The sequence below is a fragment of the Helicoverpa zea genome, chromosome 25, assembly GCF_022581195.2.
Source record: "Helicoverpa zea isolate HzStark_Cry1AcR chromosome 25, ilHelZeax1.1, whole genome shotgun sequence".
In the NCBI taxonomy this organism is placed as follows: Eukaryota; Metazoa; Arthropoda; class Insecta; order Lepidoptera; family Noctuidae; genus Helicoverpa; species Helicoverpa zea.
This window is the reverse complement of record NC_061476.1, coordinates 3,273,727-3,300,391: the sequence shown is the minus strand read 5'-3', so window position 1 is coordinate 3,300,391 and position 26,665 is coordinate 3,273,727. Positions and strand designations below refer to the sequence as shown.

The 26,665-nt window shown below is 36.0% G+C and overlaps 2 protein-coding genes across 2 annotated transcripts in view; both read left to right on the top strand.

The window, feature by feature from the left end:
- Positions 1-267: 267 nt before the first annotated feature.
- LOC124642696 overlaps positions 268-26,665 on the top strand; it is a 121,235-nt gene continuing 94,837 nt past the window's right edge. Inside the window, exon 1 of the mRNA XM_047181298.1 lies at positions 268-562. Coding sequence (XP_047037254.1) covers positions 460-562 — 103 coding nt within the window. The 5' untranslated portion in view covers positions 268-459. The remainder of the gene's footprint in view (positions 563-26,665) is intronic.
- Positions 4,426-7,139, top strand: LOC124642756 (UDP-3-O-acylglucosamine N-acyltransferase-like). The gene is made up of 2 exons (XM_047181389.1): positions 4,426-4,667; positions 5,726-7,139. The coding sequence occupies exons 1-2, from the start codon at positions 4,601-4,603 to the stop codon at positions 6,679-6,681; spliced, it is 1,023 nt and encodes a 340-aa protein (XP_047037345.1). The 5' UTR covers positions 4,426-4,600; the 3' UTR covers positions 6,682-7,139.

The following is a 26,665-nucleotide window of genomic DNA, read 5'->3' as shown; positions in this document are numbered from 1 at the left end:
CTGATGACGATGATAAGATTTTACTTTTACTTGCGTAACTTTACTCATATATGTAATCCAAAACTTGTTTGTGTGTAAAGATTGATTCTGAAAATGCCTGAAAGTCAGAGGACATGTTATTTAAAGACTACGTTTTTTTAGATAGGAAGTTGCGGATTACAATTACAAAATATCTTTACAAGCACAAAAGCTCAAAAAAAAAACGTTGACGACCACTGCACACCTCAAAAGCAGCAACTTTAACACAGAAGAGATCGTCGGTAGCGGTGCGTGTGCGCAGCGTCGTCAGTCTAGCGCCGCCAGCGCCCCACAGCGGACCTACCAATACCTGCACTTTCACAACGGTACAACCGCCAATGAAATGGCGTTCTAAATACGAAATAGTGCCAAAAATAGTGAAGTGATTTTTTTTCGAACAACATTTTTTGTATATACACATGAATTTATAGTGCTGTGAATATGCTGCAGCCCAGGTTATATTGTGAAAGCTTCAGGATGCCTTTCAGGAGTTCGATCTTGTTCGTCGCGTTATTGTTAAGCTCCACTCTAGTAACATGTCAAGGTAAGCTTTTTTTACTATACACGATAATGTCAAAGCGATTCGGTCACGATTTCGTGTTTTTGTGATACTCTCATGTAATTGAATGTTGCGTAAAATTGTATATAAAGCCTTTCCTTCACAGTTCTTATGAAAGAAATCGTAATCAATCGTTCTGAAATTAAATCTTTTTTTTTGGCACAAAAAAGTGATTGTACTCAATTTAATTTTTAAGAATTTTATTAATATATATAACAGGTGTTATTGAAGCTTTAGTATGCGTAGAAATATAGCTGTATTTAAAAAAATAACGTGACAAATCGTATTCATGCGCTGACATACAAAAGACATAAACGCGTCCGAGACATCAAAAGCTACTTTTTAAATTGACCTTACGGCAGATTTCCTCTCATTTCAACCAGTTTAAAAACAAGTGTTATATTTAATATAAGCTCTCTCGATTAAAGGTCAGTATTGTTACCTATTGTATTTGATTATATAAAGCATGTCCGTGAATGGCTAACATATTGAAAGTCAAAGTGGTCGTAGGTATAAACTAGATATAATAATAAATAAATAAATATAAACTATATTTATATATAGTTTGCCAAAAACCTAAATATCTTAAGAATAAAAATAGCTATAAGGTAAAAATAGCTAAATATCTTGATTTGCCGTTCTTTTTTTTACTCTATATAGGTCAATAGACATCTTTGTAAACATGAGATCAATTACTTCTTCCCATTTCCATCGAAAACTGTACAAACAATGCTTTCAGCATTGCATTAAGGCTTTAAGATAAACGATGTCTGAAACCTAAGTTATGAGGCATCAGAAATTCCTTTCCAATGACAGCATTCTCATACTTAACTTAAAGATCTTGAGTATAACTTGAGATAATTTCCAAGTAACTTAAACTCATTAAAACTATGTTAATTCAATACACTCAACGAACAAATGAAACCATGTCAAGATGATTGCCCAAAGATACCTTAACTTGAAATTAAGTTATTAACTAACTTGAACTTACATAAGTATTACGGATAAGTTTGGTAATAGAGTCTTATTAATGCCAAGGTTTTGGCTTTGAAGTATTTAATATGCAATTTGCAATGTAACATTTGCATTTGGCATTTTAAAAGTTTTTCTATCGTATTTGGCAGATCATGAATTTTAGAACCATATAAACATAGTAATGTGTTAGCCAATTTTTAAAAGGTTTTACACTTTACTCTGACATTTTATAAAAGAAAGCTTATTAAGCTGAACTTTTGACTCTAACTTAACTTTTGCTTAACTTTTGACCAAATTGCAGCCTGCGTGAAGAGTTGTTTGATGCTTTCCGATAATTATTATTTTTATTTTATTTAAGACTCTAAGTTTGTATAAAATAGTACTAGATTTATGACAAATGATGAAAGTGTTCAATTTTCAAAGAAGGCTTTCTCTATTGCAAGAGGGAACATAAATAGTGAAATTGTACATTCAATTTTAAGATTGTCAGAAAACTATATGTTGATTGAGAAGATGATATGAACGTAAAACTGAATGATGATGGATAGGAGAGAGAAAGTTTTTCAAAGCTAAAGAACAAACGTAATTACTTACAAATAAATATAAAAGGAAAAAATATATAATTAATAATTAGTAACATTACCAAAATAAATTGCGTATTTATTAAGCTTACACCGTAGCTTAGTTTAGAATGTTTACTTAAATGACAGGATAATAGCACCTTGTCATTATTATTTCTTTATAATAACTGTCACTTTTCAAATTGTTCTTATACAATAGTACAGTTATCGGCACGGATATTGAGCCCTGACCTTCACCTGCGCAGAAGCGATTTACTGCCTTATTGCCTTATGCATACGGTGCGCAAAGCGATCCCCACTCTTCCGCCGAGAGCTCAATATCCGTGCCGGTAACTATAACATGTATCTAAGCATATTTAAATGATGTAACTTACAGGCAGATGTTAATAGTATGCCTATACATAACATGGTAGGTATATAATATTCTACTACGTTCTATACATTTCTAAAGTGTTATTAAAACATATGATGTGCCTGCAACATCAACAATCCATATGTTGCAGGTAAACATATCGACCAGTTAACTACTATAACAAGCCTACAGTCTTCTTCGGTAAATAGGTGAGCCAACACTGAAATAATCCCTACTAATATTATTAACTAGCTTCCGCGTGGAGTTCGGTTATATCGCGTTTCCAATAGAAATCTTCAAAAGTCCGGGATAAAAACTATCCTATGTTCTTTCTCAAGGTCAACTCTATCTCTGTACCATTAAAATCAGTTCAGTGGTTTAGACGTGAAAGCGTAACAGTCAGATAGACAGGCAGACAGAGCTACTTTCGCATTTATAATATTAGTAGGGATAGAGTTATTCTGTATCAAAATCTCTCATCAGCGAAGTTTAAGAGTGGTGATCAATACCTTATCTGCAGAAGATGAAGAAATTAGAGCAGTATTAGCATAAATAAGCCTATAAGGATAAAGTAAACATTAATACTAACATTTACGAACGTAATACATAATATAATAATGATAAGTTTATACAATAAATCAATCGTGTAGAAACGTCTTGCATAATGCGGTAGGTGAGTGGTCAGGCATTGTAAATGTCATAGGGGACTAACGCTGCCATTTTTAAAACCTGACATAGTTAGGTAATATTTTAAATGGTTGAGAATTGTATCCCGGACAGTAAAAGTCCTAATTAGATTCCCTTTAATGGAATATGTTAAAGTTATGATAAAAAAATATGTACTGTGTAGTAAAAAAATATGGTGTTTGGTTAGATCTAGGTAAAGCTCGGATTTTTATTGATGGCAAAAGGTTTTATTTTTATTATTAATGCTGTCACTACTTCCCGTATTCGGATAAAATATATCCTAAATTGCAAGTATTAGTTCATTCGTTGCAGTTATATTGCAGGTATATTATTATTATACTGTCAAAACTTGTGTTCTATTTTATGTTCTAAAAAATAAAATTGATAAGTAATCAGAAATTAACAATGTTTTTTCACCAATCCATAAATGAACTTTAACTTAAATTAAACTTCTATATTGAGAACAAATCTAAACGACGTTGCAGACGCAACTATTTCAATATAGTTCAAACGACCGCCACCTGACCTTCTTTACAGAAAGACACCGGTTCTGTGAGATATACGACTCATTTGTACATACCGCTCATCTAATAGAAACTATCATCTTAAAGCACATCTCTACAATCATTTTTAACAGACCTTAAAAAGGAGATTATCGGTTTTTAATCGAAATTATTAACTACTATATATCAGTAATAACCATTTTTATTTTGGAGTTGATTAACCAAGAGATATTAAAATGCTTTTGATCGATGTTAAAGTGATAAAAAGTGAAATGACTTTGAATAAGTGGTAGCAGTTTTTTTCTGTATGTTTTCTTCACTGACTGTTTTCAGAGGGCATTTTAGTAAAAAATTAGCACTATACACACATTTGCTCGTTATTGCAATTAAAAAAACGTTAGTATTTTTAGATTACTTTGAATTTTAATGTAATCGAAAGAACTTATGAATTGAAAGAACGGATAAATAAAAAAAAATACTTTGAGATATATTGTTACCGCGAATAGTAAGAACACACCTTAAATCTGATTCTGACTTAATTCATATTAAAAACACATTTCATATTTAAATTTCCCGCTACAAGTCGAAGCATTTACCTTGAACTGGTCATAGGTTGACGTCATGGATACGACGCAAGATCCAGATGACCATAAGTTCCGTCAAGTTGGTACCACAATACGTTTTTAATCTGAAGTTCGTTTTGTTTTGTTTTGCTGGTACAACATTAACGCGTACACATGCAAACATTATGCATGTGTGCATCTGATATTTTGTTGAATACGATAAAAACCTGAATACATATAGGTGCACTTTCCGAACAATACTTATTCTCGTCAAGGCGAGTGCGTTGTAAATAAGAAAAAGTGTTAAAATACCGGTGTTTTCTTCGAAAATTTTATTTTATGTAGCACTGTGAGATTGCAGGATGTCTTCCAAGAGTTTGATTTTGTTCTTCGAGTTGTTTCTAAGCTACAGTCTAGTAACTAGTCAAGGTTAGTGTTTTTTTCTACTTTATACGATAATATAAAAGTGATTTGGTTACGAATTCGTGTATTTGTGATATTTTTCCCTCTTATCGAATGATTGCTAGCTTTGTTTATAACGTATACATATATGTTAGTTTATCAATAGTGTTAGCGCCCATAATACAAGCAATAGCTAAGCACGGGGCTAATCGACCGTGGATGAAAGGTATCTCGATTTTATATTCCCGGCTGTCAGTAGTCAGAAGCTAGTGAGTCTGACAACCAGTGTTACCTCGGGATATTGGGTTGACCGGATAACTAGGTTCAGGAGGTCAGATAGAGCAGTCGCTTCGTGTAAAACACTGGTGCTCAGCTGCATCCAGTCAGGCTGGAACCCGACCCCAACATAGTTGGGAAAAGTTAATGATGATGATGTGGTTTTAGTAGTCTATAAGCTGTTTTTCCCTTCTCTAAAAATGACATCGTTAATCCAAAATTCTTAGAATTTGATCATTTAAATGAGGAAAGTCCGCAAGAAATCATATTATTGTTCCAACGACTGCTATTTGACCTTTATATTGGGAATTACCAGTCCAAAGAGATAAAAGAGTTATTTACATACACTATTTATTTAGTATAATAACTTAAATACATGTTTTTGCATTGCGATTTCTGATTGGTGGACATTCTTTAAGGATAATTACCACAAAATGTAGGTACTCTACCATAGGGACTCGTCTGCCTAGCCTTTTCCCAACTATGTTGGGGTCGGCTTCCAGTCTAACTGGATGCAGCTAAGCAACAGTGTGCCATATGAAACAACTGCCTATCTGGCCACCAGAACACAGTTACCCTGGCACCCCAATACCCCTCAGTAAGACTGGTTGTTAGATTTTATAATACATTACATGATTTTATAATACATCCCTATGTCTAATAGGGACTACTAAGCCAAAATTTCAAAATTTACTAAGAGCATATAAAGGAAACTTGAAACTTGAAATTAGTTAGATTTTACAATAATTATTATATTTCTAATAGAAATAATGCCTACTTTTATAACAATATAATCTTCTCTGGTGCAGTCTTTGACGGCGATGTAGTCATCGACCCTGGAGCAACCATCAAGTCTGGTGCAGTCATCGGCTCTCGGACATTCATCCACTCTGGTGCAGTTGTTAACGCTGCGGTCATAGACTCTAATGTATACATCCGTTCTGACGCAGTCATCGGCAGTGGTGCGATCATCGGCCCTCGCGTAATCATCAACTCTACTGCAGTTATCAACAAAGGCGCAGTCATTAACTCTAATGTATTGATAGGCTCTGGTGCATTCATCGGCTCCGGTGTAGTTATAGACTCTGATGTATTCATTAACTCTAGTGCAGTTATCAACAAAGGGACCGTCATCGCTCCTAATGCATTCATTGACACAGGTGCAATCATTGGCATTGGTGCAATCATCGGCTCTCGTTCAGCTATCCACTCTACTGCAGTTATCAACAGCGGTGCAGTCATTGACTCTGATGTATTGATAGAGGCAGGTGCAGTCATCGGCTCTAATGCAATAATCGGCTCTGGTGTAATCATTAGTTCTAATGCAGTCATCAAATCTTACGCAGTCATCAGTTCTAAAGTACTTATCTCCTCTGGTGCAGTCATTGACTCTAGGGCAGTCATAGACTCTAATGCAAACATTGGCTCTAATGCATTTATCGGCTCAGGTGCAGTTGTAAACGCCAGTGTAATCATCGGTTCTAATGCATTCATCGGTTCTGGTGCTCGCATCAATACTACAGCATTGATCGGTCCTGGTGCAGTCATTGGCTCTGATGCAGTCATCGGCCCGAGGGCAAAAATCGGCTCTAATGTAACCATCTCTCATGGCGCAGTCATCCCTGCTGAGGCATCCATCTTACCTGGTGCAGTCATTTCTCCTATTGCAATCATTCCCTCGAATGCTGTGTACTCCTCCAAACCAGTGACCTTCCTTGGTGCAGCTGGTAATGACACCAGTAGCTCCATCGTCTTCCGTCCATAGCTATATGGTCTTAATTTACTTGTCATACTCGTATATTATTTAATACTATGAAGCTGAAGAGTTGGTCTGCACGCGCTTATCTCAGGACGCTTGATTTGCAAAAATTCAAGACAAGCTTTAGGGTTCATTTTGTATGGATATATGTACTTGGATATACCTGCACCACGCTCGTATTCTTTTGGTCGTGAGCAAAACCGCCATGTATTATTTTTTTGCACGCTTTCCGACAAAACTTGCCCTAAATTGATTAGTAAGGTACTTTTCTATAGCTTGTAACTGTTATTAGGACATGTTTTTGTGACAGAAAATTATTGAAAAATTGTAAACATATCTTATTTACTTACATACCACGAACTCTAGCTTTAGATGTAAGCAGTAACTTTATACTATTTTATGTCATTATTTCTACTTTTATATTCACTGTATACAACAATAATTAAACATATAATTAAAGTAAATGTCTTTTATTTTGTGTTTTTCCTTAACATTGAACTATAATGTGGATTCAGGATCCAAATACTATATCAAGACTAATATAGACGATTTTTCCTTAATATTGAACTATAATGTAGATTCAGGATCCAAATACTATATCAAGACTAATATAGACGATTTTTTGTTTACCCTAAAGGCTATGATACTAAACTGATTTGAAAAATTATTTCAATACTACCAAAGAGCTTATATTTTATACTGGTAAAAGAAGTAGATTCCACGGAACGCGGGTGAAACCGCGGCCTGTTAGATAAGATTCATAGGGTTTTTATCACCATGACAAAAAAACGATGATTATTGGATCCAGTTTTAAATTAGTTTCCAATACTTATTAAGCTTCCTCTATCTCTGTATTCTGTGTGTGTACATAAACTGTTAAATAAATAAGCTACCAAGTTCAATTTTCGCTGTAATGATTTTCAATTGGCATCGCCCTAACTAAGACAAGTTACTTAAATTCATACTTAGGCCTAAGTTACAAACATAACATGTAACTTGAAAGGTTAAATCAGCTGTTAATCCATGTTAGGGTTAATTGAGGTCAAATAGAAACTGGTCAAAGTTCTAACAACTGGTTTCTGTTGAAATCTGTAGTTACGACTAGAAATTAGTGGTTAAATAAGTCGTTATATTGTGTTAATAATTATTTGTAAGCTAATTAGACTTTCTTAAAGTAATTAAATTGCAGTGTTAGTTGAGAAATAATATGCAATGTTCTATGTGTAAGTTTCAATATTTCCAGAGCCACGAAATAAGTAGTTTTCTGAACAAAATAGGAACTACGGAATTACAGCTATTTAGGTCAGTACTAGTTGATATATGGGAAATTCAATCACCTGCAATTTAAAACTTTTTCAAACTCACATTGTTGCTACGTCAGCTCAATATGTTGGTTTTTATAAAGTTTTGCACAACAAAATGTAACAGATATGTATATGTGCCAAAGTTTAACTTCTGAAAACTCATTCTAAAAATAGTACTTCAAATTTGAACTCCTGTTTTTCCTAGAAAATATCTAAACACGGCAATACCATATAAAAAATCGTATAGGTACTCGATGCCTTGAAGAAGATGAAAGTATATTTTTCATCATTACTTCCATTAAAGTTGTACACGTCAATCTTTTCCTTTTATCTTTCCTAACAAAAGATATCTATATCATAAGATAGCGGTACCTTTCTTTTGTCATACATACGTGCTGGGTGCTTTGTGCTACTTTTGTCAAAAGTAAATAATTATTATAATATACGGTCACGTCAAATTATTTGAAATCATTATTAACAGTTGGTTTAATAGTCATTTAGTTAGGTGTTAAAATTTCATGTACTTACCTATTCACAATATACGAACGTACGGAGTTTGCAATATTTATCAAACTAAGCTTAGCAGTTTCTACCATCAATCCTATTTCTTCACTCACGTGCAATTTTATTGATATTTTTATCTATAATTAAATAATAAACTGTGAAATCAACTAACTCTATGACATCGGACGTAAACATATGTTTTCTTTAATAAATTAGCTCTTTGACCGACGATATCAGGCTCAATACAATATAGTAACGGTTACCCATCCATTCTTCAACCATAGAAAGCACAGTATAATTCAAAAGATTTATCTATTACTCCCAAGAATACGAACAGTTTAACAGAGTTAAACGCCTAAGATTCCATACCACACTTCCTTGACTACTTAGTAATACCAATTGCTACACATTAAACAGTTAAGTAAGACTTAAGTATATTTAAACTACATTTTAATTGATTGATGAACAACCAGATCAATCGTGGAGGTTTTACAATAGGCAGAATAGTCGTGTACCTTAGTCACGATGAAGTTCTAAAAAGTGAAATTTATGTTACGTCACTAATCTTGTTTTGTAACTGATAATTATTTAACTGTAAAAAAACATTCTTAACTAACATATAAATTAAAAATACCTAACTATGTTTGCTGGCTTCCACACAACTCTACCAATTCGGATAAAATTTGGTACATTGATAGTACAGCGTCAGAAAGGTCAAGGGCACTTTTTATCCGGATGCGGTAAATAGTTCCCCAGGGACAACAGCCAGTAAAAAATGAATCCTGAATACAATTCTAAGAGGATATTATTTTTAGGGTTCTGTACCCAAAGGGTAAAACGGGACCCTATTGTTTTCGCTCCTCTGTCCGTCCGTCTGTCCGTCCGTCCGTCTGTCACCAGGCTGTATCTCATGAACCGTGATAGTTAGAGCGCTGAAATTTTCACAGATGATGTATTTCTGTTGCCGCTATAACAACAAATACTGAAAACTAGAATAAAATAAATATTTTGGGGGCTCCCAATGCTCCCATACAACAAACGTGATTTTTTGCTCATATAAATAATAGTACGGAACACTTCGTGCGCGAGTCAGACTCACACTCGGCCGGTGTTTTTGGTAGATACTCACTGTTATATAACATTTTTTAAATTACGGAAGTAACCAATTGTTTTTGAAAGTGCGTGATGCCTTTCAAAGGTTTTCTGCAATTGGTCATATTATACAGATAGAGAAAGGTTTTAAAGAGACTGGAAGCCGACCCCAACCTAGTTGGGAAAAAGGCTCGGAGGATGGATGAATGTTTTAAAGAGATTTTCAAGATAAAACTTACAAAGTACATTAAGTTAGAAACATTACGTTGGTACTTGTCTGACAGAATCTAACTCGCACACTTGACGGACAGGTGCTTTAACCTATAGGCCACGATTTTGGTCACGTTGTATCATTACATAGCATAAAACAAAGTCGCTTTTTCTGTCCCTATATCCTATGTCCCTATATCTGCAAAACTACGCAACCGATTTTCATGCGGTTTTTTGATCAGATAGAGTGTTTTAAGAGGAAGGTTTATGTGTATATGCATAGAATAGCAGAGATACAGTAATAATTTAAGAGGGTAACTAAGACTGTTTCCGTCCTTCTAAAGTAAAATAACCGAAAAATGTGCCGGAAATCGAAACTGCGTGTTCTCGTGTTTCGTGCTAAAAACACGGAAATTCTTGAAAAGACGCGAAAACCATTTATGGGCAATAATGGCAAACCTACTGATTGTTATTTCCGATCGTTATCGGTCAATTGAGGTTATTTATTAATAGGCAAAATTGCCTAAATGTTATTATTGTGCAAGGTGTGGAAACGAAAATAAAATATCGTAAGTTAAAAGTATTGTTGTTTTAGCATGTGCATTGTATATGTTTGTACTTATTCTTTCACGCAAAAACTGCTGTGTGGATTCTGATGTACCGTGGGTTAGCAATATAAGCCATATACCAGAATGACACATGGGCTACTTTTCATCTATTCGTAGAAAACAGTTCCTCTGAGATAAGGGTGAAACCACGGGAGGAAGTTAGCTTCCTTGCAATTAATCGGATAGAGCTTTAATGATTTAGGTACATAATTATTTGTCCAGTACCTTACGTTGACCCTAAAATGGAATCTAATCAGCATTTGAAGGTTCCTGTTGCCAAAATTGATAGACAAAACGATTAGATTTATCACGAGCAAAAACCAAAGTTTTCATAATTAAAGCATTCCAAACATTAACGTTACCCAAAATTACCGCGGTTATGTTAACCAAATCTAATCAAATATCCAATGGCATTTTAACTATAGTTAATCACTGTAATAATTATCCGCATAACTTCAGTATAATGTTTTGTATTGCCCAACCGATGACCAACGCTGACCAACCCGTCATATTTCGTCATACGAAATATGTAGTTTCGCACCGCTTTACCGAAAGGCTAAAGGTTCTATCATATCAAGTTTTTGCCTGGCTTAAATCCTATGTTAATCTGCAGCTCATCTCAGGTATTTAGGTAATCTAAAGATAGTTTAGACTGCAGTATGTCTGTTTACGACCGCAAGTAATATGTTTAAATGTGGGACGACTCAGATATTTGTTACTTTGTGTGTGGTCTTAGAGGCAGCGGGGATTTCGTCATTCTACATTTTAGGATCTATAATATAAATTAGTAAATAATACTTGAACAAAAAATCTGAAAAAGTGTTGTTTTCGATCAAGACAATAATTATGAAGAAATTGAGTTCCAAAAGCAACATTAGTTTTGAATAGAAATAGTTTGAAAGACTTAACCAATATCATTTACAAGTTCTATTAAAATGAAATTCAAGTACATATCTTTATCGTAAATCAGTTTAGCAATGCGATATTTTTTCGCTGACGCCGTTGCCCCACCTTATGCTATCGAAACCTGTCCCTCACTAGGTCACCGGACTGGGCGAGGTGTAGTGATGCGCGGATGTCGATATATCGATAAATGTAGATACATGTTGTAGTATGCGAGTTTTTTATCGAACCTGTTTGAAGCCCTTGATTTCTCTAGAATGGGTTAATGGGATGTGATGTTTTGAACTAAAATTGGTTTCTAACTTATTTGTCATTTGCAAAAGTTAGCCATATAATAAAAATAGCGATTCTAGTTAAATTGTGTTATTGTTGAAAACAGGTTGATTTACGTCAAGATGAGAAAGCTAAATTCAGAAACATTAGTAAAATGTTAGCTTAACATTTAGAGTACTTAATTGGTTTTGAAATGGCATTGCTATAAACTTAAATATCTATTACGCATCAAGTTATTTTACCACGATATTAAAACACGTAATACAATGCAACTGAAAAGCTGTTACAAAACTGCATTCACTTTCAATTTTCACAAAAAAAATCGTTTTTACGGTTCAATATCCAATGTTATTATTTTATCCACATTTCCTTATTGCACATATTTTTAACATAAGTATTTTCTGGGACGAGACGAGAGCTTTTTTTTTAGATTATGAAAAGCTTTAATATAATCATAGGTGAAAAAAAAAAATGTGGCCTTTTTTCACCACCAATGGTTAAGTTTAGTTCTGAAAATGATCGACCATATAGGTAATTAATTATATATAAAAGCGCTTACGAAATGAAGAAAATTAAAATGATTAATAAATCCACGACTTATGTACCCCTCGGAGTTACTCGAAGCTACCTACCGCATGTGGATAAAAAATTGCCTGTATCTTATTCTGTTATTACTGCCGAGGATCATCGAAATCCATTCAGTAGTTTTGTTAATTTTTATCAAAGTGTAACAATTCATAAAATTACTCGCTAACACGTAAGTGTAAAAAACAATTGGAAATAAAAGTAAATTGAAATAGCAGTAGCTTAACAAGTATTTGAGTAGCGTGCACTCTCGTTCGCGAGGTCGCGGGTTCAAATCCATACAGCGCAGTACTTTAATGGTGAAATTTAATAGAAAATAACAAACGGTTGTGAGAAACTTGTTACCTATAGTAATGTGTATTGACTGTACTTAATAACTTGTGACTGTTATTGAAAAGTTTTATTACTATTGCTAAGCACCTAAACTTTTAATTTTGTAAACCGGACCGATTTGATTTTTTTTCTTCAATTTTAGATAGACCAATTATCGAGAGGACATAATTAATTCCCATGGGACGTGGGTGAAATGACTGGCGGAAGCTAATTAGGAAATAAGCTCGAACACATAGCCCTATCTTGTCAGTCGGGTATAACGGAAGCGGAAATTACTTATATTTATTGATAATAGACATTCTTAATATACTGGCAGGGTTTCTATGGCGTGACAAGGTTGTAATTTGGTGATATTGAATACCAATATGATTACCAGTACCTACCACCAATATGAAAAATGCTAAAGTCTAGTCTCTCTTTCACTTTGAAACTGCTGAACCGATGTAAATGAAAATTCGCACACAGATAGTCTAGATCCTCAGAAAGGTCATAAGCTACTTTTCATCCAGGTTCAAGAAGCAGTTTCATCAGGACGCAGGTGGAACCGCGGGAAAACAGTTACTTAAAGCTCACATCATTGGTTTCACATACCCAATCGCTAAATTATTCATAGCTAGCCAAGGCTAAAGTTATAAATAAAATGCATAGATGCAACAAATTGTGTGTCAAATCATTTGCCCTTTATGCTTGCAATCTTTCGTAGATTACGCATTTGATACTTGTAGGATTTTAGTAATAAATCTTACTTAATTATTGTGGTTAGAGGGATAATCAGGCCTATGTTTTTCTCTTTATTCATAATATTAGTAACATAGTTTACATAGGAAAATTATGTTTCCAGTCAAAGTTTTCAGTCGATCTGATACCGGCTTAGTGCCTGTGCTGGTACTTTTAGAATCATAAGTGCACAGGCATCTAAACTCTTATATAAACCTCGTTAAAACCTTAGCTCTACTGAGTAAACAATGCGAAAGTAATTTCTTCTAAATAATACCTACTTATTCGATCAACAATGGCTTCAATCAAGCGAAATGCTTGACAGTAGTTAAGTTCCATGTGAATTACTGAAAATAATTCTAAATATTTCGCAAATAGAACACAGCCATTGAAAATCTATCTTGAATACTAGTAATAAATAACATTGTATAAGGAAAGACTTACTACCTAATACTTAAAGTTATTCAATACCCAACGGCCAGGCTCCCAACTTATGCTTTCACAATCTCCGATGAAAGGTCAACTGCGTCTGTGTGAGTGAGAACTTGGTCAATGTGTGCGTGGATGCGTACGCGCAGCTAATAAACCAATGTTATCGACTTTCTAATTTTTTTGGTCATGTTTAGGCGTCTTATTTAAATATTTCTTGACACACCTGTAGATTTGCTTTGACAAGTGAATTAATTATATTATTTCTTAGTTTTGAAGGCGTTTTTGTTTGCGCAGGAGTCGATTTTCCATTTTGATTGTTTTTCTCAAAGAATCCTTTTTGAAGCTGTGCAAATATTTGTTAATTAACTTGAATATTCTTAGTTAGAAATTAGTGAAAGTTCGAATGGTATTGGTTTCAGTTTTTGAGATTTATTGGATAGTAACTAATTATGAGAGTTCAAGGGTATTGACCGTCTGAACCGTCTCACTCAACTCACCGATCTTATTTAAATTAGTTTGCTGTGTTAAATGGTTATAGATGATTAATACTAGCTAATGCCAGCGGTTTCACTGGCATACCGTGGGAAGTACTTCGCGCATATGAAAAAAAAAATAGCCTATGTGCTATTCTGATATATAAGTTGCTTTTTTGACAAGTTTCCTTAAATTCCGGTCAGCTTTTTAGAAGAAGTAATCAACATACACACACTTACGCTTTTAGATAAAGGCTTTAAAGATAATTAACAGTATCTACAAGTAATTAACAATCTAGTTAATAAGAACCAATCAACTCACATTACTACCTGTAGTAATCAAGTCTTTAGTACCTCGTTTGAAATTAAGAAAGTTTATAAGTAAACACGAGTAAAAGAGGTCAAACACACAGTGCGGATGAAGTCATACATACATTCATTATATACGTATTTGACTGACATCATTTGGAAGACGAAAGTCAATATTTTTGGAGACCAGTATTAGCTCGAGACTTTACCTCTTTTAATTTTAAATTCAGTTGAAAAACTGGCATTTAAATCTGACCTGATGTAAATTGTACTTAACATTTTATTGTTTAAAGGTAATATAGGGTTTCATTAATTAAATAATGAAGAAGTCAGCGTCATAATAAGCTTATTAGAATTTTAAACACAAATCTCCTTCACTTCCTATGTGTTTTGCAATCAGAAGGCCCAACGAACTGTAACAAAAAAAACGTATTAAAATTATATTGTAAACCGTCATTTAAGAGTAACAATTCTAACAGAATTTAATAAAATCTGTTATAGCAAACTTTTTGCACTTTTTTTACCAAAATTCATAACATCATAATGTTTTTATGCAACTATCAGTTTCTATTACAATTCACGAGTCGGTGTTAATGTTCCAATCACGTTGTATCTTCAATCTGAGTACAAAAGGGTGTCAATTAAAGCGTTGCTATTGGCTGTACCACTAAAGTGAAAGTTGTATTTGTTCTGGTCAGACTAGTGAGTTTCTTGTTGATGTGAGAAAAAATACAGCAGTTGATAGAACTTGTTCAAATTATGGGTGTAGGATTTTTAATAAAACGGGCTGTGATTAGAGTATGTATTTACCTATAAAAAACTTTCTGCATGTATTACTTTGTCTATGGAAGAAAATGACGTGAAAATCTGTGCAGTAGTTTTTGATTTTGCGGATAGACCGGCAGACATGGATTGAAAAAAAAAAACGACGTAAGCATCAACCTATGACCATTTGCTTAATTTATTTATTTAACCATTTAGGTACAAAGTGAATACATGAAAGAAGTAGAGATAATATAAAATAGTACAAAGGTACTGCTTATTTCTAAAGAAATCTCTTCCAGCAGACCCGCAGTACGAGAGTTAGAATATAGAGAAGTAGACAGACTGTGTAAAAAGACTACAAAGAACATAGGAAGCAAAGATATATAAATTATACATATTAATGCTTTAATAATGCTTGTGGTAACAATAGCCAATAAACTTATTTTTATATTATAGTTATGAAGTTAAACCACGTAAGCTACCAATGACACATACATAGTTATTGATCAAAATACCGTGACATTCTCATGCACTCTTATGTAAGTAGACAGGTAAACTAGACGAGCAATTTAAATATAATGACACCGTAATTTTGTCCTCAAATATGTCTGAAATCTGAATCCATCTCAAATTATTTTGTACATAAGATTTGTGGTATAAGAAATAATAGCTAATAGTAATTTTCCGCAGTTTCACCAGCATTTTAAGGGAACTTCATGCTCATTCATTCCAAGTGTCAAGTCTAATTTGTACTATGAAAAAACGTGTACGTTTATTTTTCACGGTAATTAAATATAGCCGATCTAAAATACTCTATCTATTGTATAAAATTTGCCACCTGTATTATTTGACTATTAAGAAGAAAATGCAAATAAATAACCCTATTGATGTAATAAGAATTAAATTACTAGATGTTCTAAGAGCTATGACGTCACAATAGAAATAAATTTGTAACGTATGCCTACTATAGATGACAATGTGACTGTCAAATTAATGTGGGCTGACCAAGCTTTTGTCAGCGAATTTGGGTCACTTGCTCTCTCGCTTTTGTGTATTATGTCACTGACACTACAAGTGCTTTTTACATTTCAAGCAGTTTTGATACTTATTTAATTTTATTTTGGTTTTATTTGGCCACGTAGCTTTTATTAAATGTAAAAATATGCCTTAAGTTATTTTGATTTTATGGTCTAACTCATACATCTAGATAATAAACTAATAGTTCTTTATAATAAGAGTAGGTATGTAATCTTTAATAAAAACATATGCAAGAACCAATAGCAGTTTTTGCACAACCAAATTAATATAAGCGAGTACTAATATATCATTCAAAAAACTTTATAAAGGATATCAAAGTGACAGGTTTTACAATTGCACATATCAAAGTATTGCATGACGCAAAAGTCTAGATTTTTTCCCAGACTTAGCCAATTAACACACAGCATATAATTGCGAAGGTTGTAAAAGGATAGTCCAATCCCCTTCACGCGTGAGATTTTTTACCACATCTTAAAAATAAAGATTTGCGCCCATCATATCTTGGACTGCGACAAATATGGAAACTACAAATTATTATGTACTATTTTGGACGTTTCGTTAACAAGTGGCGCCAAAAGTAAGTATCAAGATTATGTGGTCGTCATATTTTGGTAAGATATATTGACAAGGCGACCGGGAAGTGCATTCCTTGAAAAAACTCATTTTGACTGAACGGTTTTTAATCGATGTGTACAATTTCATACTTCAAGGTCGTATTAAGGTTGTTACACATAGTTCAATAGCCAGGAAGTTATTTTGTCACGGAAAGGTATTCGAGTGATCGAGTTATTTTAATTCAATTATTTATATGTGCAAGGTTTGTCAAATTGATAGTTGTTGCGTTTGTAATATTAATTGAGTAATGTGATTACTGCTTTTGACATTTGCGTTATTTTTGTAACTGTTAAGATAATTTGATTGCTGTATTTTAGATTGACATTGAATAGTAATTTAAAGTAACATGGTTTAACTACGACAGTTAAAAGTGTTTGCATGAATTAATTTTGCCTTTTACTTAGAGGTAAATTATATTATGCCTGATCGTGCTTTCAAATTAATGTCACTTAAATTGCGAAAGTAACCATAAAATAAATCGATTTAAATCCAATTTGGCAGACTTGAAATGGTTTTCCTGGGATGTGGATGAAACTGTGGGGATCAACTAGTGCAAGCTCAGCCTAGACAATGCTTAGCCCGATCACCGCTTTCGAAAAATTACTTTAGGAAATTATTTTGTTTATAATATTTCTGCTCCAATCTCCACTGACGTAATATTTTGATAACTTACCAACTTACGATAAGCTGTTTATAGAAAGCAAAAACAGGTTGTTATTTCCTTATAGTTCCAGCCTTGATGCAGTTAGGATATATTTTCTCGTTTTGGACGAAAATCCGACTAAACTTTCGATTTTGGTCGGTAGTTATTTATTTTCAAGGAGAGCTGTGTAAGTTTTTGGCTTATTTTATTTAAATCAGCCGTTTTACCCGCGTCTTGTGGGCAGGAGGATGATAATATTAGTAGTTATTATATCAGTAACTAACGAGCATCTCGCGATTGCAATTTTTCAAACAATTATAAATATTGTCATCTTCAAAAAAAAAAGTTGTATTAAAAATAGAAAGGAAAAGCGTGACTAACAATTTGATTGAGTTTGGCGTCCAGCCGGGGACGCCTTGATTTAGGTATTTTGCTAGAAACAGGCTGTGAGATTAAATGAATGAAAGATCAAGTACTTACAGGATGCCAGGAACACAGGGATCACAACACCAGAGCACTTTTAGTCGTATTCACAGGTTTTATTTTATTTTTTACACCGCGCGCGCAGTTATCGATGCCGGCCGGCCATTGCTGAGTTTGAAACTGGAGTTTTGTCTATGAGTTCCATAGATGGCGCTCGATGCGCAGTTTTGGTTGCGTTCGGTGCTTTGTGACGATGTAGAATAGGGAGGAAAAGGATAGGAAAGGAAGTATCCCAAAGCCTGTTCATATCCCCCCACTTGAAATCACCCAGGGATTTCATAAGTTTTGATAAATTTAAGATTTGAGATTAAAATCGAGGGCCTATGCAGATTCATATGTCATCATTATAAGATTTTTAGTTAATAGATTAATAATAAGATAATAGATACGTATAAGTTTTAAGATAGGTGAGTAATAATAAAATTTTAATAATATAATTAAGATAATGTATTAATAAATGTGTGTAGTTAAATTAATTGTTTTGTTCAATTGGAAGAGGACAAATTTTGACAGCAGGTCTTGTAAGTAAGCCTTTTGATGTTTTGACTGTTACCACACGAGTAATGTTATCTTTACCCGGATGGAGCTGTACGACACGACCCAACCTCCATTCGTTAGCAGGTAAGTTTGGTTCGTAAATGGTTACAAGATCATTCAACTTTGGTTGATGGTTGCCATGTTTAAACCATTTCAGTCGCTGTTGCAACGTATGTAAATAGTCCCTTTGCCAAGTGCGCCAAAAAATCTGAGATAGGCGCTGTAAGAGCTGCCAACGAGTACGTAAGGTCTCGTTTTCAGAATGTACCGGTTCGGGCAGAGATATTAAAGGTCGACCGATGAGGAAGTGACCAGCTGTAAGAGCGTCAACCTCGTCGGGATCGGAAGATAATTCCACTAAAGGTCTAGAGTTTAACATGGCTTCTATTTTCGTTAAGATCGTATAAAATTCTTCAAAGGTAAGAACCTGCGATCCGATTATACGTTTGAGATGATATTTGGTAGATTTTATACCGCTCTCGAATATGCCTCCGAAATGAGGGCCCGAAGGAGGATTGAGCTTCCACGTAATTCCTCGAGAAGCGAGCTGATTGGAAATACTGTTGCGTTCGCGGTTGAGCATTTCGCTGACTTCCGATAAATAACGTCTGGCACCCACGAAGTTAGTACCACCATCTGTGACTATAGAGTGACAAAGTCCTCTGCGTGATACAAAACGATCCAAGGCCGCTATAAACGCTTCAGATGTGAGCTCGGTGACGAGCTCGAGATGAACTGCCTTGGTAGCGTGGCATACTATGAGGCAAAGATATGCTTTGTAAGTTTTGGCGTTACGGCGTCTACTTTCTTTTATGATAAACGGACCTCCGAAGTCGATGCCGATTGTTTGAAAACAATGACCCGTTTGTAGTCGGGAAGGTGGAAGATCACCTTGAAAAGGTTGAAGTGGAATCGGTTTGATTTTAAAACAAATCACGCATTTTGATAAACGCGATCTGATGAGATTCCTGACGCCGAGTATCCAATATCGACGCATAATTAAAGATTGGAGTAGACGAGGCCCACAATGAAGGTAAGTTGCATGAAAGTGGTCGATAAGAAGAGTACTCAGTCGGGAAGTTTTAGGCAACAGATATGGATGTTTGACGTGACAAGGTAACGACGCGTGCTTAAGACGTCCCCCCACTCGCAAGATTCCGCGAGTGTCCACAAAAGGAGAGAGTTTAGATAAATGTTTAGGTAAGGGTCTATTGGATGCAATCAAAGATATGACATCATTAAAACTTTGCTGTTGAACATATTTTGTTAGATGGTCCAGAGACTGACTTAGTTCAGCGGCTGTGAGGTAAGGTAGTAAGTTGCGGTCAGAACGTTTTGCTTTCGCGTTTTTAATGAAACGATTGATCCATGCAACCACTCTTTCCACGTGGGAAAGAGAGGAGTGGCGTTCCATGATGGAATCGAGTAAGTCAGCTTCACGCGTCACAGTTGTGTGACACGCGCGTGATGAGGGCTTAAGTTCTGGCACGTTATCTGACACTTCAACTGCTGATACAGGCCAGTTAAAGGGTTCGTGGTGCAACCACTGAGGGCCAGACCACCAAGTTTGAGCTGAAGATAGAGATAGGCATGATAAGCCACGACTACAGACGTCGGCTGGGTTGTCATGGGTGGACACATGTCGCCACTCAGTTGGCACAGGACTGTCGTTAATAAGGACTACTCTGTGAGCAACGAAGGTCTTAAGTTTGTGTGGCTCAGTATTCAACCACGACAATACAGTCGAGCTGTCTGTAAACAAGGTAGATTTATTTAAGATGATTTTAGAACTAAGCAAGGAGTGAATGCGATTTATTACTTTGACCAGCAATACAGCACTGCACAACTCTAAACGGTTAACAGTCAACACTTTCAGAGGTGCAACCTTGGACTTAGCAATTAAAAGATAAACTTGAACACCGTGAGGGGTGGCGACACGAAGATAAACACAACAGCCATATGCTTTCGTGGATCCATCACAAAATCCGATGAGTTGAAATGCTTTAGATTGAGAAGGTATAATCCTACGAGGGATTTGTATTAGATTTAAGTTATGGAGATCAGCTATAAAGGTTTGCCATTCTACAGCTACATCCCTGGGCACAGGTTCGTCCCATGAAAGATTAAGACGCCACAAATCTTGAAGGAGCAATTTGGCTTTTAGGATACAAGGTGTAAGCCACCCTAGAGGATCGAAAATACGCGCGATGCTAGATAAGATTGAACGCTTGGTACATTCACCGTCCTCGATAGGGGAGTGTGAATAACTGAAGTTGTCACTCACAGGGTCATATTGGACTCCTAAGATTTTTAAAGTTGATTTATCGCTTTCATCAGAAAAAAGTTTAGGTTTTTGACAATGATCTACTGGCAAAGTATTAAGGACCGATTGCGAATTACTACTCCATTTTCGGAGCTCAAGTTGAGCACAACCTAGCAAAGAGATAAGTTGATTTTTTAGTTCTATAGCTTCACGTACAGAGGGCGCGCCACTAGTTATATCGTCGACATATGTCTCATGAAGAAGAGCTTCAGCTGCACGTGGATACGCGGCGCCATGATCGACAGCTAATTGGTGGAGGGTGCGGATGGCCAGATAAGGTGAACTACTAACTCCGTAGGTGACAGTCGCGAGTTCGTACTCTTTTACTGGATCACTGGGAGATTCTCGCCATAGTATGTGTTGATAATTCCGATCCTCCGGTCTTATTAAGATCCCTCTATACATCTTGGATATGTCACACGTTACAACTACTGTGTGTAATCTGAAGCCAGTTATGATGTCTACAATATCTACTTGAAGCTTTGGGCCAGTATAAACAATGTCATTTAAAGAAAGACCGTTAGTAGTTTTAGAGCTAGCATCGAATACTACTCTCAATTTAGTGGTCGTGCTCTCTGGGCGAACGACGCAACTGTGAGGGATGAGATAACGATTGAGAGTAGGTACTGCAGGGTCAGGTGCAGGATACATATGATTTAAATTCTCGTACTCGCGCATAAAGTTTACATAATCGGATTTAAGTTCAGTCTGACGATTAAGTTTCTTTTCAAGATTAGTAAAACGCGAGAGTGTATTATTGTAAGATTCACCCAATGACCGATCGCCTTCCTTTAAGAGGATAGGTACGACATATCGGCCGTTAGGTTCGCGATAGGTTAGATCTGTGTACATACGTTCGCAGGTATCATTCTCGGGTACGGTGATAATAGTGCGTGGTGGTTCCTCCACTTCCCAAAATTTTTGAATTTGTTCCTCTAATTTAAATGTGGTGGCCACTAAAGAGCACGCTGTGTTCAAGGGTACAGAATTAGAATTGACTGCCCCTGTTAAAATCCACCCGAAAACGCTATGCAGAGCGGTAGGTAAACCGGGCCCCAGATTGATACGTTGACCGTCATAAATATCGTGGAATAGCTCCGCCCCTATTAATAAATCAATTTTGGCGGGAACATCATAGTCGCGATCAGCTAACACGAGATGTTTGGAGCGTTCTCGAACGACTGATGGTACTTTAACGCTAGGTATTAGAGCTGTGATGTTATCTAATACGACTGGTTTGATATTAAAGTGCGGAGCATCACCATGTACAGGTAGTATAGTGCAGTCTGTCACCCCCTTTACGTGTGTAACTGAGTTTTGTCCTAGTCCGGCTATGGTCAGATTGCACCGGCGGAGTTTCAACCCAAGTGTTTTTGCGCATGCAGAAGTAATAAAACAATCCTGCGCCCCACTGTCAACGAGTGCGCGCACGGTACATTGCGTGCCGGCGGCGGTGTTGAGCGCGCGCACCTGACAGGTTCCTAGTAAAACCATATCGCGGTTGGGAACTGCAGCGTGAGAATGAGCTGTAACGTTTGCTTCAGTGGACGCGCCGGCGCTAGTGGATGGCGCTTGGTCTATATGCAACAGGGTGTGATGACGTAAACCACACACCGTACAAGTCATTTTTGATAAGCATTTTTCTATGACGTGATTTGTACGTAAACAGTTTGTACACATATTATTTTTAGTTTTTATTAATGCGAGTCTAGCACGAGAGTCTAAAGATTGAAAGGTAGGGCACTGATAAATTGAGTGCGCATTATTGCAATGAGCACAAGCCACATTTGCAAGCGAGTTAGATTTAGCGAGATAAGATGAGCGTTTTTGTCCGCTGCTATTTTGCCCGCGCGGTGCGGGTGCGATCGGAAATTTTGTACACGCGAGTTTACGCGGGGTACTAGAATTATTATTATTTGTAGATTTAGAAGATAGCTGATTAGTTTCTAAGATTTTAACATAATCTTGAAGAAACTTTAACAATTCACAAAAGGTAGGTATTTGCGAAATGTTTGTTTGAGTTTCGAATCGAATGCGCGTGTCCGGATCGAGCGAACGCGATGTTAAATAAAACAAAACAAAATCACCTAAGTTTTCGATTTTCATTGATTGGAGAGCATGGTAAGCCTCATAAGCCTCACCTGTTAACTTTTGCAGATCTTGGAAGTTGCCTGATTTTACAGCTGGCAGGTTGAAAAATTTATCAAGATATGACAAAGCTATAAGACGCTTGTTTTGATAACGCTCGATTAAACTATTAAAAACGACATCGTAATTATCGGCGGTCATCGGAACTCCTTTGACAATAGACAAAGCGGGGCCTTGTAAACAAGACGCTAAATAATGAAATTTTTCTATTTCCGAAATCGACTTATTATCGTGAATCAAACTTTTGTAAATATCATAAAATGTTTGCCAGTTTTCTATTTTACTATCGAATTTAGGCAACTCAAGTTTAGGTAGCCGCGCGTTACGTCCCGAGTTAGATTTTACTTCCGCTCGCTCTAGAACCGATGACGTATGCGAGGACGTTCCGTCGACGTTGCCGCTCTTCTCGGTAGTAGGCAAGTTAGCCGCTGCACTGATTACGGCATAGTACAAATCATCAAACGAACTCAAAGATTTTTGGGACACTTGTGCTTCAGGTTTTATAGCTAACTCCAATGCTTGTATTTTACTACATAACGAAACAAATTCTTCGCGAATTGAATGTATCCGAGAATATCTCGCCTTGAACGACGATACCTTTGAATGATCTTGAATCATAGCTATTGATAAGTCATAAAGGATTTGAATATCACGATAGACATATTCGCGTTGAGATTGAAGAAGTTTTAGTTTGCCCTCCTCCATTTTGTTTCTGTTTCGTAAAGTATGTACCTAGGTATTAATCACGTATGAAATGCGAACCTAAGTTGAGATTGTATTAGGTGTAAATCAATACGTTTAGGTGAAATAGTTTTAATTGTGAATAGTTATATTCATATACTAAGATAGTAAACAATTTACTTTGTAAATAGTTACGAAAATTATTGTAATATAACCCGACTAAATGAAGATGACCTGTGAATCCGCATAGGTTACTCACGGCGAGTATGACTAACAATATTTAGTAGGATAATACTTTTAAAATTGAAAAATCTAGATAATCTCAGAGTTTTCGATAGAAATTGAACCTGAGAATGCTTGAATAAACTGTAATCTACAGGTATTCGCGCTCGAAATGGACCACAAATATGATTGAGTTTGGCGTCCAGCCGGGGACGCCTTGATTTAGGTATTTTGCTAGAAACAGGCTGTGAGATTAAATGAATGAAAGATCAAGTACTTACAGGATGCCAGGAACACAGGGATCACAACACCAGAGCACTTTTAGTCGTATTCACAGGTTTTATTTTATTTTTTACACCGCGCGCGCAGTTATCGATGCCGGCCGGCCATTGCTGAGTTTGAAACTGGAGTTTTGTCTATGAGTTCCATAGATGGCGCTCGATGCGCAGTTTTGGTTGCGTTCGGTGCTTTGTGACGATGTAGAATAGGGAGGAAAAGGATAGGAAAGGAAGTATCCCAAAGCCTGTTCACAATTTAAAGATGTTACCTAACATTGTAATTACGTATTATTTAAAAGTTAATATTTAATTGTTGTAATTAACTCTTACCTTTAAGATAATTGTGTGTGTATTTCATGGTTATTATTTTAACAAATACTGTTTTTTAAGGAGTACCTAGATAATTACTACAATCCTACTTCTTACCCTTTCATCATCATCATCAGCCTATCGCAGTCCACTGCTGGACATAGGCCTCTCCAAGTGCACGCCACTGAGATCTATTTTCGGCTTCTCGCATCCAGCTCCTGCCAGCCGTCTTGCGCAAGTCATCACTCCACCGTGCCTGAGGACGTCCTACACTACGTTTGCCGAGGCGTGGTCTCCACTCTAGAACTCGTTTACCCCAACGGTTATCGGTTCTTCGGCTAATATGGCCAGCCCACTGCCACTTCAGCTTGCTGATTCGGTAGGCTTCTTACCCTTTACCTTATAGCTTATCTATCAAAATAATATAAAGGCTACTTTTTACCCATGTGTGGGAAGTGATTGCATCGGCACACGGGAGAAGCTAGTGTAGTTTAATATATTGTTTATACTACAGGGAGAAACCCAGTCATTATAATAAAAAACACAACATTTAAATGACTTTTAAAAGTCACCTTCTAGAACTAATTCAGTATTAATTTTATTTATCAAAGCTGGTTCAATTTATCGGCGACCTTGCTCGTGATTATTTTACTTATCAATTACTTCTTACTGGCGGTAGCCACAACTGGTCGTTGTCGTTTGACTGTTGACATACATACACAAGTAGTGATTAAGTGTCGCTTAAATTATGTTTTATAACTTAATTGTTTGAGGCGGTAATTGTCTGCAGCAGTTTCTTTTTTTTCTTTTCCTTGACAGTCGTTATGGGTAGTCAGAATCCAGTAAGTCTGACACCAGTCTACCCAAGGGGTTAGGTTGCCCGGGTAACTGGGTTGAGGGGATCAGATAGGCAGTCACTCCTTGTAAAGCACTGGTACTCAGCTGTATCCGGTTAGACTGGAAGCCGACTCCAACATAGATGGGAAAAGGCTCGGAGGATGATGAGTTTCTTTTTTTTTTCAGTTTATTGTATACCTATGGCATTCCAATGAACTATTTTTTACGCCTGTCGTTGTTATAATATCTTTGTTCTTGTCAACCCAATTTATTTTTTTATTCTCCCTTATTAATTTGTATGTGTAGTTTTCCCTCACCTATTTTTTTAAATATCAAAGTTGATAAGTTTCGATAGTACTTACGTTTGTGCAAATTTTTAGTCGACCGATTAGATAGTTTGTTTGGGCATAAATCAGTATGGAAATGAATGGCAATACGCACACAGCAATAATCAGGAATTTAGCCGCTATGACTAAATCATTGAAAAAAAATCGGTAAAAAAACTTTTAAGTTAAACGGTTTTATATCTTATGTGCACTGAAAAATAAAAAATAAAAAAACAGTTACTTACCTATAAACCTACGTAGGTGGTCCCGGTCATGTTAGACTAAAATAAAAACGTGGGGCCCATTCCGTAACTATTGTTGTAATACTTTCTTCTAGCTAGAGGTATAATAGGTGTGGATTGCATCGACTTACTATAATCATAACTGGAGATTTTGACAATCAATTATCAGCCGTAGCGGCTTCATCAGTGAACGCCGAGCTCACGATCTACCAAAGTATAAAGATATGCTTAGCCATAAGTAGGATTTCAGAGGGCCCCACGTTTTTATTTTAGTCTTATATGACCGGGACCACCTACGTAGGTTTATAGGTAAGTAACTGTTTTTTTATTTTTTATTTTTCAGTGCACATAAGATATAAAACCGTTTAACTTAAAAGTTTTTTTACCGATTTTTTATTATCTAGTTTTTAGTATTTAATGAAAATGCCTACCGAATATTCTTCATTCTATACATGAGTCAGCAGCGGTGAGGGAGTGCTAGACTCTTACTGACTAAAAACCGTTGTTTTTCGTCGTAGGCCTTTTATGTACCACGACCACGGTAACTCTTTAGGACAATCCCGCAGCCCAGGCAGGCCTTGGCCCTGTTGGGCCCCGTTGGGGTTGCTGACAGTATTCTACTTGAGTAGCCCTTTCATTTGATACCCATATTGAGGGGGTTGTGGAAAAATATGTAATCCGCCATTTTGTACCGGCGGCCATCTTGGATTTACAATGTTATTGATATTACTATATTGTATTGTCATCGGAATTAAAGGTGTGTACCAAATTTCAGATCAATCTGACAACAGGAAGGCACT

Bases quoted from the DNA above. Each gene is read 5' to 3' on its own strand.
- LOC124642756 (XM_047181389.1), top strand. From the start codon at position 4,601: ATGTCTTCCAAGAGTTTGATTTTGTTCTTCGAGTTGTTTCTAAGCTAC. The intron at 4,668-5,725 runs GTTAGTGTTTTT...TCTCTGGTGCAG, and splicing joins CAGTCTAGTAACTAGTCAAG to TCTTTGACGGCGATGTAGTC.